Source organism: Eubalaena glacialis, chromosome X (genome assembly GCF_028564815.1).
Source record: "Eubalaena glacialis isolate mEubGla1 chromosome X, mEubGla1.1.hap2.+ XY, whole genome shotgun sequence".
NCBI lineage: Eukaryota > Metazoa > Chordata > Mammalia > Artiodactyla > Balaenidae > Eubalaena > Eubalaena glacialis.
This window is the reverse complement of record NC_083736.1, coordinates 109,713,800-109,730,757: the sequence shown is the minus strand read 5'-3', so window position 1 is coordinate 109,730,757 and position 16,958 is coordinate 109,713,800. Positions and strand designations below refer to the sequence as shown.

General features: G+C 47.2%; 1 protein-coding gene and 1 non-coding gene across 2 annotated transcripts; one reads left to right on the top strand and one right to left on the bottom strand.

The window, feature by feature from the left end:
• Window positions 1-7,387: 7,387 nt before the first annotated feature.
• Window positions 7,388-14,501, bottom strand: LOC133081889 (homeobox protein ESX1-like). The gene is made up of 5 exons (XM_061178211.1): window positions 14,396-14,501; window positions 13,876-14,257; window positions 12,162-12,207; window positions 7,857-8,062; window positions 7,388-7,703 (listed from the first exon to the last, which is right to left on the bottom strand). The coding sequence occupies exons 1-5, from the start codon at window positions 14,499-14,501 to the stop codon at window positions 7,388-7,390; spliced, it is 1,056 nt and encodes a 351-aa protein (XP_061034194.1).
• Window positions 10,531-10,680, top strand: LOC133082808 (small Cajal body-specific RNA 20). The gene has a single exon (XR_009699027.1). It is a non-coding gene; the product is annotated as a small Cajal body-specific RNA 20 (non-coding RNA).
• Window positions 14,502-16,958: the final 2,457 nt, after the last annotated feature.

The window sequence follows — 16,958 nt, the reverse complement described above, 5'->3', positions numbered from 1 at the left end:
CTACTTATTGTGGATATAGATGATTTTACTACTTTTGTCTTTTAACCTTTCTACTAGCTATATATATGGTTGACTTACTACCTTTACTGTATATTTGCCTTTACCAATGAGCTTTTTCCTTTCATAATTGTCATGTTTCTAGTTGTGGCCTTTTCTTTTTTGCTTAGAGAAGTCCCTTTAACATTTCTTGTAAATTTGATCTCTCCATCGAATCTGAATGAAAGCCTTGCCGGTTAGAGTATTTTGGTTGTAGGTTTTTCCCTTTCATCAGTTTATGTTATTTATTTATTTATTTGGTCACGCCACGCAGGTTGTGGGATCTTAGTTCCCCGACCAAGGATTGAACCTGGGCCCTCAGCAGTGAGAGTGCGGCATCCTAACCACTGGACCACGAGGGAGTTCCCCCATTTCATTACTTTTCTTCTCAGTATTTATTCTGTTATCACCAGGTGCATCCAACAGGACAACAATAGGTGCCCAAACAAACAAACAAAAATAAGATTTAATGAGAGTGGGATTGGGTTAGGGGAACATCAATACATAAAAGAGGCTTAGGACAGTCAAATTGATGCCTTGTCCCACGTCTTATTCCACTCATACCCTTTATCACAGTCTATCCACAACAATTATTTTTCCCTTATATCATTTTTTTAAATTGTGGTAAAGTTCAAATAATATAAAATTACCCATTTTAATAAAGTGTATGGTTCAGTGGCATTTAGTACATTCACAATGTTCTGCCACCATCACCACCATCTAGTTTCAAAACATATTCATCAGGACTTCCCTGGTGGTCCAGCGGTTAAGTCTCTGCACTCTAATGCAGGGGGCCTGGGTTCAATCTCTGGTCAGGGAACTAGATCCCACATGCCCCAATTAAAGATCCTACACGCGGCATCAAAGATCCCGCATGCCGCAACTAAGACCTGGCGCAGCCAAATAAAAACAAACATATTCATCACCCCAAAATGACACCCCTATTTATTTAGCAGTCATTGCCCAGTCCTCCCTCCTCCGGCCCTGGCAACCACTAATGTGCTTTCTGTCTCTGGATTTGCCTACTCTGGATATTTAATATTCATGGAATCATACAATATGTGACCTTTTGTGCCAGCTTCTTTCACTTGGCATAATGTTTCTGAGGTTCATCCACATTGTAGGAGGTGTTAGTACCTCATTCTTTTTTTCTCTATGTGCTATTATATGTTAAGATTTATAGGTGACAAAAGAACTGAAGGGGGCCCTGGGGATTTACAAATTTACAGATGTAAAAAGTATAATAAAATATTTAAGTTTAAAACAAAACCAAACCAAATCATTCTAAAAGGAAGAGAAGAAAGTGCTTTCAAATCTCAGATTTCTCTTACTAGGTCAATAAACTGGACTTGATTTTATAATCACTAATGTTAAAAGAATAATATGGATGTATAATTTTTCATTTTCTGATAACATAAAACATGTCACTTTAAATGAAAGAACTGTACCCTACACCCAGGAGACTAGGGTCAAGCGATAATCACCTGGATCATTATATAAAGTACCTTCAGTGAGTCAGAGAACAATAAAGTCAAGTCCTTTTTATAAAATAGCCAACGTGAGATAGAAACTAATTTTTTTCATCCCACAGATGAGGAAATTGAGTCTCAGGTGTTTAAAGCCATTTGCTGGGAATTCCCTGGCGGTCCAGTGGTTAGGACTCGGCGCTTTCACTGCCAGGGGCCCTGGTTCAATCCCTGGTCGGGAAGCTAAGATCCCGCAAGCTGCACGGTGTGGGCAGAAAATGAAACCAAACCAAAACAAAACACTCATTTGCTTAAATCAGTAAGGGAGCAGAAAAACCAAGGGTAGAATTGCAGGCTTGCCTCTGCCCGTTCTGGGTGTTGGGGTTTGGAGAACAGGAACTTTGGGGTTTTACTGTGTATTATCAAAACCTTTGAAATAAGATGTACTGATGAATTAATTATGTAATTAAAAAAGCTAATTCAGCTTCTAGAATACACTTTGTAGATAGTGGGCCACAAAACAAATCTAAGCTATCACTTTGTAAGTTGCCAAAACAGATTTGGACAGGTGGCTGCTTGTACTCAAGATTTAATCATCAAACAAGTACCTATAACGCATGATTTCTGTTAGGAATTAAAATGATACTATTATTTCTCCTAACTAGCTATAATCTATTTCTATATATAGCATAACGTTACTATGATTCTTTATGGTGTAATACAAGTGAGCCAAAGATAACCTCTGTATATTGGTTCTATATTGTTTACTTCTTCACAGCAGACCAGGATCCGTTAGCTCAAAAGTACCTGTCCAACTGGTTTAAGTATAGCCTAAATAAGCAGAAACTTATAATATTGTTAAAATGGCCATACGACACAAGGGAACTGGCAAACAAGCCGTAGAGTCTGCTCCGCAGTTGGAGAACGCATTAAACAACCTCCTGCAACACCTGAAGGCCTCGGCTTCTAAAAATAAAGAAACCAATCTCTCATGCTTCATGAAAAAGTTCCTGGATGAACAGACCAGGAACATAAGCTATCTGGAATACCAGCTTAACTATCAGAAGGACTTAGAAAAGGTAGCCCGGAGTGAAGGACAGCTTGAAAAGGCTGCTAAAGCATCTGAAGCATCAGGTAAAGAGACAACATCTGAAGGCAACACAGCAAGTCTTCCCACCCAGCAGGTCCCAAAGTCAGCTACTTAAGAATCTTGATCTTCTTCTCTGTTTGACAGAAGTATTCTTTCCTTTTCATCTTGGATCCTAATCCTCATAGTTGTGCATGCCGATAAATCTGTTTTGCATTATAAAAGAAAGGCAGTCTACAGATTCAATGCAATCCCTATCAAAATACCAATGGGATTATCACAGAACTAGAACAAATAATTCTAAAATTTGCATGGAAACACAAAAGGCCCCAAATAGCCAAAATGACCGCAAGAAAGAACAAAGCTGGCGGTATCATGCGCCCTGATTTCAAAGTATACTACAAAGCTACAGTCATCAAAACAGTACAGTACTGGCATAAAAACAGACACGTAGATCAATGGAACAGAACATAGGGCTCAGAAATGAACCCACACTTAAATGAGCAATTAACCTATGACAAAGAAGTCAAGAACATACAATGGGCAAACAACAGTCTCTTCAGTAAATGGTGTTGGGAAAACTGGACAGCTACATGCAAAAGCATCAAATTGTACTACTCTCACACCATGCACAAAAATCAATTCAAAATGGATTAAAGACTTCAATGTAAGACCTGAAACCATCAAACTTCTAGAAGAAAATATAGGCAGTAGTCTCTTTCACATTGATCTTAGTAATGGTTTTTGGATATTTCTCCTCAGGCAAGGGAAACAAAAGCAAAACTAAACAAATGGGACTACATCAAACTAAAAAGCTTTTGCACAGTGAAGGAAACTGTCAACAAAACGAAAAGGCCACCTACTGAATGGGAGAAGATACTTGCAAACAAATACCTGATAAAGGGTTAATATTCAAAATATACAAAGAACTGCCACAACTCAACATCAAGAAAACAAACAACCTGATTTAAAAATGGGCTGGGGGTCTGAATAGACATTTTTCCAAAGAAGACATACAAATGGCCAACAGGAACATTAAAAGATGCTCAGCATCACTAATCATCAAGGATATGCAAATCAAAACCACAATGAGATATCACCTCACTCCTGTCAGAATGGCTTTTATCAAAAAGACAACAGATAACAAGAGTTGGTGAGGATGTGGAGAAAAAGGAACCATTGTGCACTGTTGGTGGGAATGTAAATTGATACAGCCACTATGGAAAACAGTACGGAGATTTCTCAAAAAATTAAAAATAGAACTACCGTATGATCCACTCCTTGGTATTTATCCAAAGAAAACAAAAACACTAATTAGAAAATATATATACATCTGTATGTTCATTGCATCATTATTTACATTAGCCAATATATGGAAGCAACCTAAGTGCCCATCAATAGATGAATAAAGAAGTTGTATATATATACAATGGAATATTACTCTGCCATAAAAAAGAATGAAATATCACCACTTGTGACAACGTGGATGGACCTAGAGGGTACTATGGTACGTGAAATAAGTCAGACAGAGGACAACAAACACTGTATGATTTCACTTATGTGTGGAATCTGAAAAAAAAAAACAAGTGAGCAAACATTACAAGACAGAAACAAAGTCACAGATACAGAGAACAAACATGTGGTTGCCAGAGGGGAGGGGGGTGGAAGAAGGAAAGAAATAGGTGAGGGAAATTAAGAGGTACAAATTTCCACTTGCAAAATAAATGAGTCACAGGTATGAAATGTACAGTGTGGGGAATATAATCAATACCTATATGATATCTTTGGTGACATCTCATAACTAGACTTCTCGTGGAAATCATTTTGAAATATATAGAAATACCCAATCACTATGTAACAGGAACTAACTGAGTGTTGTAGGTCAATTATACTTGAAAAACAAACACACAAACTCATAGAAAAAGAGATCAGATTTGTGGTGGGGTGGGGGAATGGATGAAGGCAATCAAATGATACAAACTTCCAGTTATAAGACAAATAAGTACTGGGGATGTAATGTACAACACGATAAATATAATGAACACAACTGTATGTTACATATGAAAGTTAAGAGAGTAAATCCTGAGAGTTCTCATCACACACAAAAATTTTTTTCTATTTATTCATGTATCTATATGAGATGACGGATGTTCACTAAACTTGTGCTAATAATCTCATGATGTGTGTAAGTCACATCATTATACTGTACACCTTAAACTTATACAGTGTTGTATGTCAATTATAGCTCAATAAAACTGGGGGGAGGAAGGAAATGCTACATTTCTTTACGAGGTAGTCCAAAATAAAGATGTCATTATCCCACCCAAATAAAATAAATAAATGAAAATGGCCAGTTTCCCTCTAGCACCTATTAAAATGCACAAGGGAAAAGAATAGCAAGACCTCCATCAAGGAACATACCAAGAGGCAGTTTCAAAAATGGCCATTTGCACAGAAATATCCTGGAGTCAGAAGGGAAGATGGTGCCCAGGACAGCTCTTGAGAGTGACACCTTGAGCAGGAGATGTAAGATTGGTTTCGGGAGCCTGGGCTGAAGCCTCGACAGCTGATGGCTGAGGCCATTCAGGTCTCGGGACTGAGGTTAGAATGGGAGCGAGAGTGGTGGCTAAGCGTGGAGCCTGCGGCTTTGCTGGGCTTGGGGAACTTCAAAGAAAGGCTATGTTTTCTCCATCCGGAGGCAAGATGTTGGAACCATTGCTACTGTGTAAGAAGGAGGCGATTCCGATCTCAGAGAAGATCTCAGGTGTCCAGGTTCCAAGAACCCTCTGCAGTGCTACCGCCCAAACCTGACTAGCCGTGGAAACAGTTTTTGGTCCGTCAGCAAAACTCTTCCTCAGGCTGGGGTCGTCCTACCAACAAGAAGGGTTGTGTGTGGCTGTGTAGATAAACTGGCGAAGCAGCATGGACACTGCTTCAGTTCCGCATAAGCCCCTCCCCCTCCCCAAGACCAAGGTGGACAAGGAGCCACGTTCTTTCTCAGCATCGAGCCTGAAATAACCGAAGGCAGGGACAACAGGCCACAAGATAAATTTCACAAGGGTTATTTTAATAACACAAGCCAATTCTGCTTGTGTTCCGGGTATTTTCTGGGTACGTTTGTGTTTCTATCACAGATATGTGATATAGGGTGCAAACCTGTGTAGTATCTGTGTGTGTGCGTGTGTGTTTTCTACCTGGCAGTTCCATTTGAAGAAGGCAGCATGAACAAAGGTAAGGTCTACCTGCTGCTTTTATTTATTTTTGTTTTTTTTTTTTTTTTTTTTAATTTATTTATTCATGGCTGTGTTGGGTCTTCGTTTCTGTGCGAGGGTTTTCTCTAGTTGTGGCAAGCGGGGGCCACTCTTCATCGCGGTGCGCGGGCCTCTCACCATCGCGGCCTCTCTTGTTGCGGAGCACAGGCTCCAGACGCGCAGGCTCAGTAATTGTGGCTCACGAGCCCAGCTGCTCCGCGGCATGTGGGATCTTCCCAGACCAGGGCTCGAACCCGTGTCCCCTGCATTGGCAGGCGGATTCTTAACCACTGCGCCACCAGGGATTTTGTTTTTAAAATGAATTTATTTTATTTTTGGCTGTGTTGGGTCTTTGTGGCTGTGTGTGGGCTTTCTGTAGTTGTGGCGCTTCTCCTTGCAGTGGCTGCTCTTGTGGTGGAGCACAGGCTCTAGGTGTGCGGGCTTCAGTAGTTGTAGCACACAGGCTCAGTAGTTGTGGCGCACGGGCTTAGTTGCTCTGCGGCACGTGGGATCATCCCGCAGGCAGACTCTTAACCACTGCGCCACCAGGGAAGCCCTACCTGCTTCTTTTAAATAAAGTGATTATCCTGGATCAGTGCTCAGGGACCACCACCTCCTGGCTTCAGGCAACACTCAACCAAGAGGCTCCCTTTCAGTGTTGAATTAGCTGGAACCAGGGTTCTCCCAAGGATGTTGAAGGTAACGAAATACACTTGAAGGCCACATCATCCATCAGCTCTGAGCTGGGGAAGGAGCTATGCTATGCTTTCTGCGTCTGGGGGTGGGGGAGAGGGGGTGAGAAGAGCCGCACGTGGGCCTAGACAGTCTCCTCTTGCGTTACCTTCGCAGAGGTAGGCCCCTCCCCCTCCGCTAGCGTGGTTTCTATCCCCACGTGCCCTCCACAACAGGGAAGGCGGTGAACAGAACTGGGAGAGAACCAGATGATGCCCTGCTCCCTCTCCGCCATAAAGCCCTATGAGTAGTCACTGCAGAAGTGTCCCTTGGAGTCCTCCTTGTACCTGAGCTGGTCACCATGAATGGGCCTCAGGCCTGCTTTGAAACATACTGTTCTCCCATTCGAGACTCACACCACCCGTCTTGCACATCTAGGTGGTCCCAATGGGGCAGGGTGTGGGGAGCATGGGTGCTGGGGGAGAGGGTGGAAGAGAACAGGTGGGTCTGTGTAAACCCCTCATGGGCACCTGGGAAACTTCTGAGATGTGCATGGCCTATGATGGTGACTCAGGGCTGTTACTGCATGAAAGCAGGCCTCCTGGGCATTCGGTCTGAATGGCGTTGGCTTAGCAATTTCCATCAAATTTACTAACCCCATGTGACACAGAGAACAAATATGCAGAGAATTCACAACTTTATTGAAAGTACAAAAACATGGCCTGAAACAGTGGGTCAATGACTCTACTTCTATTTAATACACTTGGCAGGCATTTGGGGAACTGTTCTTGGTGGTGAGGTAGGCAGAATTTGAATCTGGCTCAAAGGCACTTTGAAAAAAACTGTCACAGACACCATTCAAGACGAAGCGGGGGCTACCGAAGGACCGCCGATGATAAGGGACCAAGCCGTGATGCATGAGGGCACCTACAGGGAAGCAAGGGTGGAAGAAGCCAGGGCGGAGGAGGCAACAGCATAGGAGGAAAGGGCAGCATGGGCCTCATGGGCGGCATGGGTGGCATGGGCCACACGGGCGGCATGGGCGCCACAGGCAGCACGGGCGGCATGGGAGGCATGGGTCGCACGGGCGGCATGGGAGGCACGGGGGGCACGGGCCGCATGGGTGGCACGGGCGGCATGGGTGGCATGGGCCGCATGGGCTGCAGGGGTGGCATGGGCCGCATGGGTGGCCTGGGCGGCATGGGCCGCATGGGCGGCATGGGCTGCCCGGGCCGCATGGGCGGCATGGGCTGCCCGGGCCGCATGGGCGGCATGGGCTGCCCGGGCCGCATGGGCGGCATGGGCTGCCCGGGCAGCATGGGTGGCATGGGCCGCATGGGCTGCATGGGCGGCATGGGCAGCCCGGGGAGCCCCGGCGGCAGTGGCTCCAGAAGAACGCAGATCCAATTCAGCTCCTGAAGCAGGATGTCAAAGCAGGGTTCACACAAACGGACGACAACAGGGGGGCCCGGGGGCATGGGGGGCACGTTTCTGAACATTAGTGCCCTCTGAAGTCTCCTCCATTTGGCCCTTCTATTCCTAAACCAACCCTTCAAGCAGAGAGAAAAAGGGATTGATTAGTATATTGAGCATTTCATGTCAGACATGAAAAATCACAGCAGGGAGCTCTCGGTGCCTTGAAGATTTTAAACTGCATCAGGAGAAGCTGTTTCCTTCTTGCTAAAATATCTTAGGATATGTAGCTGAGGGCGCTCCCTTCAGCCCCCCTCCCCCCCAAGAGCGAGCACCGACTATGTGCCAGGCTCTGGATTGGCATATGCCTTTGTCTCTCCCCTCCCACCTTTACTATTATTTCCCCCACTCTTAGATGCAGGTGGAGCTGACCAACTGCACTCTGTCCCTGCTGCTATTACTATGCCTGGTAGGTCTGCGTCCTGACAACTGACCATCAGCTCCAGCTGCCACTAATCCCTACTCATTGGGCAGGTGTCACCTTAGTTATGGGGGAAGTTGAGCATAGGAAAAACTGGGTGCCTTTTAAAATCATACTGAGGGGAACGGTCCCCATTTTGAAAAACCCATCTTTGGTTACAGTAAATAATCAATAGGAGTGGGTTGGATCTTTAAACAGAAGCTTTCCTCAAGGATGACTAAAAAGGGTCACTCATCCTCTGGAACCTTGGGATGGTTAAAAAGATGGAGATGGTATTGTGAGGGAGGTTTGGTCATGGGGGGCCCAGGGACTTTGTGGCTTGTCTTGCTGGACACCGGCAGAGCTGAAGCCCTGGACACTGCCTTAATATTCGACTATAGGGGTAATGAATGTTTAGACTAACTCGGCCCAAATTTACTAAAACTCTTAAAATCTTTGCCCAGACAAGAGTTTGGGGGGAAAGAGGCATACCATTGTCACCACTGTCAATTCTGCACTCTCCACCCTGCCCCACCCTCCAAACCTTCCTGGGCTCAGGACCAGGTCAGTTCACTCTGCTCTGGCTACAGTTGCAGGACCTTGGACCAGAGCCTCTGGTGCCCAGCACGGTTGCGCCCTCTAGGAGCTGCTAATCAACCAGGAGATCCCCATCCTGTTCCTTATGCTTAAGGCAAGAGGGTGCAACCTGCATTTTAGGAAGACAGCCGACAACCACGTGAGTGAGGAGTCACAAAACGGCTCCCCCCTAAATATCTGCCAACTATTAACAACTGAAAGTAAAACGTGTCCTGTGGACTCCACTGCTCCCTCAGCAAATCAGTTAATGGAATTATGTCACATTTAGTAGTTTTGGAAGTTTCCACTCAGCAAATTTTACATGAGATCAAGGGCCTCCTCTCTCTGTCGCCCCATTTTCCCTCTCCCATCTTAGTATTTGGGTCCTTCTGCTGCATGAATATGTAGTCAAAAAAAGCCAGTGTAATAGAGCTCATTTTGGGGGGGTTCGAGTGTACCAATGGTCAAATCTGCATAAATATAAGCAATATGCAAAGCTGGCTATCTGACGTTCAGGCTGACACTACTTCCATACTTCCAATACTGGTTTCATAAAACAACTCGTACTGTCTTTGCAAAACAAGGGAGGGTGTCCATTAAATGTTTCTTTGGGACATTCATGCTGTAGAGTTTGGAAATAGAGGAAAACATTCTCCCTTTTTCTTCATTTGTTTCTTGCTGCTCTTTTTCCCTTCAGAACTCCATTAAGAGACTACTATGTAAACCCAGGAGAAGCAAGCCGCGAAAACTTCAGTTTTTCTTTTCCTCTGAGCTTGCTTTGCCTGCTTGAGAAAGCAGAGGCCTGGGCCTCCCAAGCCCTGGCCAGACCTGACTGTGAGCCCAGCCCGTGGCCTTAGGCTGCCAGCACTGCTTTCCAGACCCCACCACCCGCTCTGCAGCCCGTGTCCATCACTGCCCTCACATACGCTCTCTGCAGCAAAGCTAGTGAACCCATCCTGATTCTTCTTTTTCTCTCTTTCTTTCTTTTCTTCTTCTTTTTGCCCCCAAATACTCCTTTGGTATAACTTAGGCTTTTCTATAGTCTCAAATAATCACTCCTGATCCTTTGACTCACAAACTAGTCATCACTGGAAGAGCAAAAGTATTTCACCTTACCACAGGTAAGAATCCTGCCTGAACTAAGAGTCATCCTCTGCTACCAACAAATTCCACACACCCCATCTCTTCGTAACAGTACCACGAAAAGGAAGAAAAGCCTCAGGTGTTAGAAATTCCTCAAGAGACTATTCATGAATGCATTTGGTAGTCTCAAAAATTTGAATGTGTGAGGAATCCTCACGGCGTAGGTTCCACTCTGTATAACTCTTGCCTACCTTCCACCTTTCTCAGGGCGGTGGAACTTTGTTTGAAATTATTGTTTTAGTTTGTTTTGTGCTTTAGACATATTTCAAAGGTTGCAACTCACCCTCCCACCTCCACTATAATGCAAAACCTACTATGTTAGCAACGCTTTCAGGCTGGCATATCAAAGAATTCCAGAAAATGAGGATTTAGGGCTGCCACTCTCTCCACTACTTTACCAAACACTTAGAAACTCCAGCAGGAGAGGGCCTCTCTCCCATGGGGCTGGGTGTGTGTGTGTGGGGGGGGGGAACCTCTTCTCCTCAGCCCTTGGGCTGGAAGCCCAGATCAGCCCTGGGGGATCCCTGTCGGGGCTGCCATGAGCTGGGCAGCCTTGTTTTCCTACCTCAGACATTTGTAGTTGCTGGGAGCCCCTACTTGGTCTACACCAGGCTGGGCCTTATGTGGCAGCACTGGGCACGGGGCCTCTGGCTTTCTTTCCCAGGACACTGCCAGGCTCTCATGGGCTGATCCTGGCCTAGGTTGTCCCCAGGCAAGGACGTATGCACTCCCAACAAGTGATCACCTACCGTACAGGCACCCGCCAGTGAGGGGGCCTCTCACCTCCTGCCCTCCTAGAGACAACTGCCTGGTCCCAGTGGATGTCACCAGGAACGGGGTCCAGGCATGGCGGCTGCTGTAGAAGGGCAGCTGAGGCCACCTCAGTTGGGGGGAAGCTCACCGTTTTCCCCGCCTGGACTGACCTGGGCGCCAGCCAGGCCGCTCCAGCCCTCAGCCCCCAGCTGTGTCTCCTGCACAGGGTCCCGTGCAGGACTGTGAGGCGGGGGTGGCGAGGAAGAGCCCTGAGTGGGTGCTGGAGAAGAAGGGCACCCCGGGCATCAGGGCAAGGAAGTCAGACCTGCCCCTCAGCACACTGGCAGCAGCTCAAGCCCTGCCTTAGGCAGCGAGCTGCCTCCAGTGGGACAGCTCGGGGACCCAAAGCCTGTGAGCTGTGCCACCCAGCCCGGGCCCTCGCCTCTGGAAAGTGTTCGACATTCAAGTGCCTCCCTCATCAGCTGACAAAATGGTGTTTTACAAAAGTTCTAAACAATTCTAAAGTCCTAAAAGTATTTTCTTTGCTAACAAAAGTTCTGAGAGCATCTTATTTTGTTCTGAAAGCAAGAAACCACTCTCTGTGGAAAAGATAACAAAAGAACAGCTGCGGGAGGAGCAGACTTGGGCTCTAGGCTCTCCCCTCCCCGTCAGCGTCAGCTTGACTAAACGTGCATCAGGTGCTCCTCTGTTGTGTTCTGAGTGTGAATTATCCCCTCACTCCAATGCCCAAGTACTTACATATTCACTCCTTATGCAAAGAACTTACGCTTGGTTTAAAATAATTTAATATAATTGGACTCCTCGGTGCATTAATTTGAATAATTGCCACTTCAGACTTAACCTCAGTGTGACTCCACACAGAAATGGTACCTAAAGGATACCAGTGTTAGAAGGAATTCAACTTGTGTGTGTGAGTGTGTGTGTAGAATTCAGTGACATATAATATATAACTTTATATAGGTATAGTTTATACAAAGGTATATATATATATATATATATATATATATATATTCACCTTTATATATAAGGAATAGTATACTATGGTAGTTTTTTTTTCCTTTAGGAAATCAAAATCTTCTGGTTATGGGCAATTTCTAAAACCTGGAGTTTACTTATCCCATTTACCTCCAACCGAGACCCCAAAGTTCAAACCTTATTTCCCAAACATGGAAACGGCTACAAAAAGAAACCGACGTGAGAATGTCCAGGACAAAGGTGTCCAAGTCCCAAAGCAGGTTTTAGAATGGCTGCCCTGCCAAGGTGCTTTTTTCAGGTTTACTGACCTTCACTTTGGCTTCAGTCACACCCATGCGCCTTGTAAGCTCCTGTCTGAGGGGAGAAAATTGGAAGTGTTCAGCATTGGGGGTTGTGGATGAAACTGAATATAGGATGCTATTTCATCCTTTAAAAAATTTCTTTTCTGGAAAATGCCAGTGATTTATTTTAAGAACCAATTTCTGCAGTACGAAAACTCACACATTTTCAGGCTATACAGTGAAAATAAGTTGACAAAGCGTTTAAGGAAAGCCAAGTCTCATTAGTAAAGGAGGCACAGTTCCCAAAAACACATGAAATTCTAATCCAGTTTCTTTTAGTGCTACCATCTTCAAAAATGAATAAAAATCTCTGACAAAATATCTTTACCAACTTTCAATCATTGCTCTTGCCCATTTTATGATTAAATTAGACCTTAGGGCTTCCCTGGTGGTGCAGTGGTTGAGGGTCAGCCTGCCGGTGCGGGGGGCGTGGGTTCAGGCCCTGGTCTGGGACGATACCGCGTGCCGCGGAGTGGCTGGGCCCGTGGGCCGCAATTCCTGGGCCTGCACGTCTGGAGCCTGTGCTCCACAGCGGGAGGGGCCGCGGTGGTGAGGGACCCGCGCGCCGCGATGAGGGGTGGCCCCCGCTTGCCGTGGCTGGAGAGGGCCCTCGCGCAGAAACAGAGACCCAACGCAGCCATAAATAAATAAATAAATAAAATTTTTAAAAAAAGGAAATGTTTATTTAGAATGAGGAAGGAAATCACAAAAAAAATTATAAATTAAAAAAAAAATTAGACCTTAAAATAGCTCGCTTGCTGGATCAATCTATCAGTGATGAACAGGTTGGAGTACGTCCTAGTAGGTACGAAAGGACGGCACAAAATGCTGTTCATTCGCTGGTTGAGCTTATTTTAAAAAAAATTTTTAGGGCTTCCCTGGTGGCGCAGTGGTTAAAAATCCTCCAGCCAATGCAGGGGACATGGATTCGAGCCCTGGTCGGGGAAGATCCCACATGCCACGGAGCAACTAAGCCCACATGCCACGGAGCAACTAAGCCCGCGTGCCTAGAGCCCGAGCTCCGCAACAAGAGAAGCCACCACAATGAGAAGCCCGCACACCGCAGCAAAGAGTAGCCCCCGCTCGCCACAACTAAAGAAAGCCCGTGCACAGCAACGAAGACCCAATGCAGCCTAAAATAAATAAATTAATTAATTAAAAAAAAATTTTTTTTTTAATTACCAACTCCCCAGCGCCGACCTAGTACACTATTCTGTAATCTGTAGCTTGAGGCTTCCTTTAGAGACAGTTTTCTCACAAGAGCAAAATTTAAGGGAATGCAGAAAAATCACTAGTCAAGATAAATAATTTTCAAAACCACTATTTTAAAATACAACTATCAATGCAAATATAATCCATCAATAACTGATGATCAAAACTTCAGATAAAAGTAGACTCCAACTCTGCATTTGCTCCACCACGCCTCAGGCGACTCATTATTTATGTTAACCGGCGGCCGACAAAGCTCCCCGACATGACTTATTCAAACACCGCACGGAAATATCGACCTCGATTCCCACCAGGCAGAGCCCCCGCCCCCGTCCTAGGCCCCGAGTGCACCGGAAGGGCCGGGCCGCCGCCAGGCCCCGAGGCCTTCAGGTCCGGAGCCGAGCAGAGGGACCCGCGAGAGCGCCGCCCGCCACCCGCGCGGCAGCCCGCGCCACCCGAGACGCCCGCTTACCGCGTGCGCTCGTTGGGGTACTGAGTATGCTGGAAAACGCGCTCCAGGTCCTGCAGCTGCACCCGCGTGAACCTGTCGTGGGGCACCCGTCGCTGCCCATCTGCGGCCTCGGGACCCTCGACGGCGGCCCGCGGGGGCTGCTCCTCGCCGCCCTGCTCTCCGCCTTCGCCGCCGCCCGCCTCAGCCTCGGCCTCGGCCTCGGCCTCGCGGCTTTCGCCGTCCGCGGGGCCGGCGGCTCCGACGCTGACATCGCAGCCTTCCTTTCCTTCTCCTTCGTCTCCCGCCTCTTTCCCTTCCGCGGCTGCTCCCAGCTCCGGTTCGGACTGAGCCTCCTGCTCCTCTCCCCCCTCTCCGGGAAGCGAGATCTCCGCGGGCTTCACCTCTGCAAGGGAGGAAACCCAAAGAGAAAGGTCAGGCCGTCGAGGGAGCCCGGCTCTGGGGAGGGGCTGCGTCCGAGGGGCGTCCTGCCGTTCGCCCCTCCCTGGGATCGGCTAAAGAGAGTGCCCCGCCCGCCACTGACCGTGCGCTTCTTCCCGCTCCTCGTCGACCCCCAGCTTGAGGAAGCCGGCGACGGCTGCATCCGCGTCGGCATAGGCATCGTGGCTACTCTGCGGCTGACGCTCCATGTCCCGACTGCTGTCGAGGAGGCTGTGAGCTTCAGCGGAGGCTGCGCTGGATCTCCTGAGACCCCCGGCTCACGACTCAAGGCTAGAGCGGTGGCCCACGATCCGGCACCGTTAAGGCTCCTCTGGCGTCTGGTCAGCTTTCAGGGAGTCTGGAATGACGCTCTCTGGGGGTTTACCACAGCCTGCTGGGGGTTGGGTTGGCTGATGTGCGCATGCGGCAGGGCCTCCGCCGTCTAGGGGGCGCTGGCGGGGGGGCGGGGGATGTTGCGCGCCGCCCGGGCGCTGGTAGGGAGCATGCGTGAGAGCAGAACGCCGGGTTCCAGGTTGCAACCTAGCTGACTAAGTACTCCGCACTGGGTCGGGCGTCTTCCCAGACCAAGGGGCTGTGCCCGATTTGTGGAGGGTAAGAGAGAGACCTCACCCAGGCTCCGTAGACCTTGGAGAAGCGTTTGGGGACTATCTCTTGACCGAGCCCTCCATATCCAGCAGCCAGTACCAAGAAGGGAACAGTAATCAAAGTAATACGGTCGACCCTTGGTATCCGCGGGGGATTGGTTCCAGGACCCGCCGCGGATACCAAAATCGGCGGATGCTCAAGTCCCATAGTCGGCCCTCCGCATCTGCTGATGCGAAACCCATGGATATGGAGGGCCGCCTGTATATTTATTGAAATTTTAAAAAAAAACCTGTGTTTAAGTGGACTTGCAAGTTCAAAAGCCGTGTAGTTGAAGGGTCAACCGTATTATTAGCTAGGAGTTTGCTTGCTCTGAATGTTTGCAATGAGGCTAAAGTCAGAGTCCACCATACTCCCCCAGGGTCTCCGGGAACAGGAGCTTGGGTTTTATGAGCATGCGGGGTGCTCAGATGTACTACAGGGGTAAAAACAACCTAGCACACCCCTTAAGAAAGTCCATGGCCTGTAGATTTTTAGTAATGAATCCACATCAGATTGCAGAAGTTGAAACCTGCACAGTGCTTAGAGCATCTGAGAATGCATAAAGTGCAAGGGCTCCTCTTCGTCCTGGTTTTGACTGTGGATAATGCAACTTCTGCGCTGCGTCTGACTATAGACCTTCTTCAAAAGCCTACTCGTTCCCTTTGCTGGGCGAGTGCTGTGGACCTGGTCGAATTCCTCCCTTTCCTGCTGCTGCCTCCTCCCCTTTTCCTCTAAACCTCCCTTTTCTAGAAATACCTTCCTGAGCTCTTGCTGCGGAATAAATAAAATTTATTTATTGTCAAATACAGAGATCCAGGCCAGATTGAGGGCCCTGAGGTTCTTCCTGCAAGGAGTGTTTTGTGGATGCTTCAGGATGTGTTAATATTCTAAATATTAAGACTAGCTTCTGACAATGGACCCTATGCTTGACAATGTATGTGAAGTATCTTAATTTTACCTGCACGACCACCATTCTCATTAACCCTATTTTATATCAGAAATTAAACTACGTTCATGGGCCCCAAATGTATCATGGACCCTAGTCACCTCATGTACTATGCCTAATAGATAACTACCCCCTGCCTCATGCTCCCAGAGACTGGGTAAGAAAACAGCTAAAATGTTTGGTTGGGGACTTCCCTGGTGGCACAGTGGTTGAGAATCTGCCTGCCAATGCAGGGGACACGTGTTCGATCCCTAGTCCGGGAAGATCCCACATGCTGTGGAGCAACTAAGCCCGTGTGCCACAACTACTGAGCCTGCGCTCTAGAGCCCGTGAGCCACAACTACTGAGCCGACGTGCCACAACTACTGAAGCCCACGTGCCTAGAGCCTGTGCTCCGCAACAAGAGAAGCCACCGCAATGAGAAGCCCGCGCACCACAACAAAGAGTAGACCCCGCTCACCACAACTAGAGAAAGCCCGCGTGCAGCAACGAAGACCCAACGCAGCCAAAAAATAAATTTTAAAAAAGTTTGGTTGGCCAATTCACTCTCAAAAAGATGGTAAGAGATTGCAATCTGACGGCCTCTGTCTTTGACCAAGATATTACCTTCTCAGGATAGCACTTCCTGGAGCCAAACTACTGACATCAGAAACCTTGCTTTCTCCCCACTTGCTACCTGGCTAACCTGAGTTACTTATTCTCCCTTAGCCTTAGTTTCCTTATCTCCAAAATCGAGATAACAACAGTACCTAATTCTTGGGGTTGTTGTGAGGATTAATGGAGATAATTTTTAAAATCTTTATAAGTGACCATACCATGTTGCCTCCCATTTCCTTCCATCTTTTTAGCAATTATTTTTCATGAGGGCCCAGGAGAGAAGATAAAGATGGTTATCATCTGAGTGTTGGCAATGAAGAGAGGATATTTTCTTGTGAAAATAATGTCCCTGCCATGTCTTCTTGTACCTATATGTGCTTCAGGCAATAAGCCTATGTTGGCTGCTGCATGTACAGGACAGCAATGTGGGAAGGCCTGTGAAAGCCAACCTGGCCATTGTGCTGGAGGTTCTCATAAT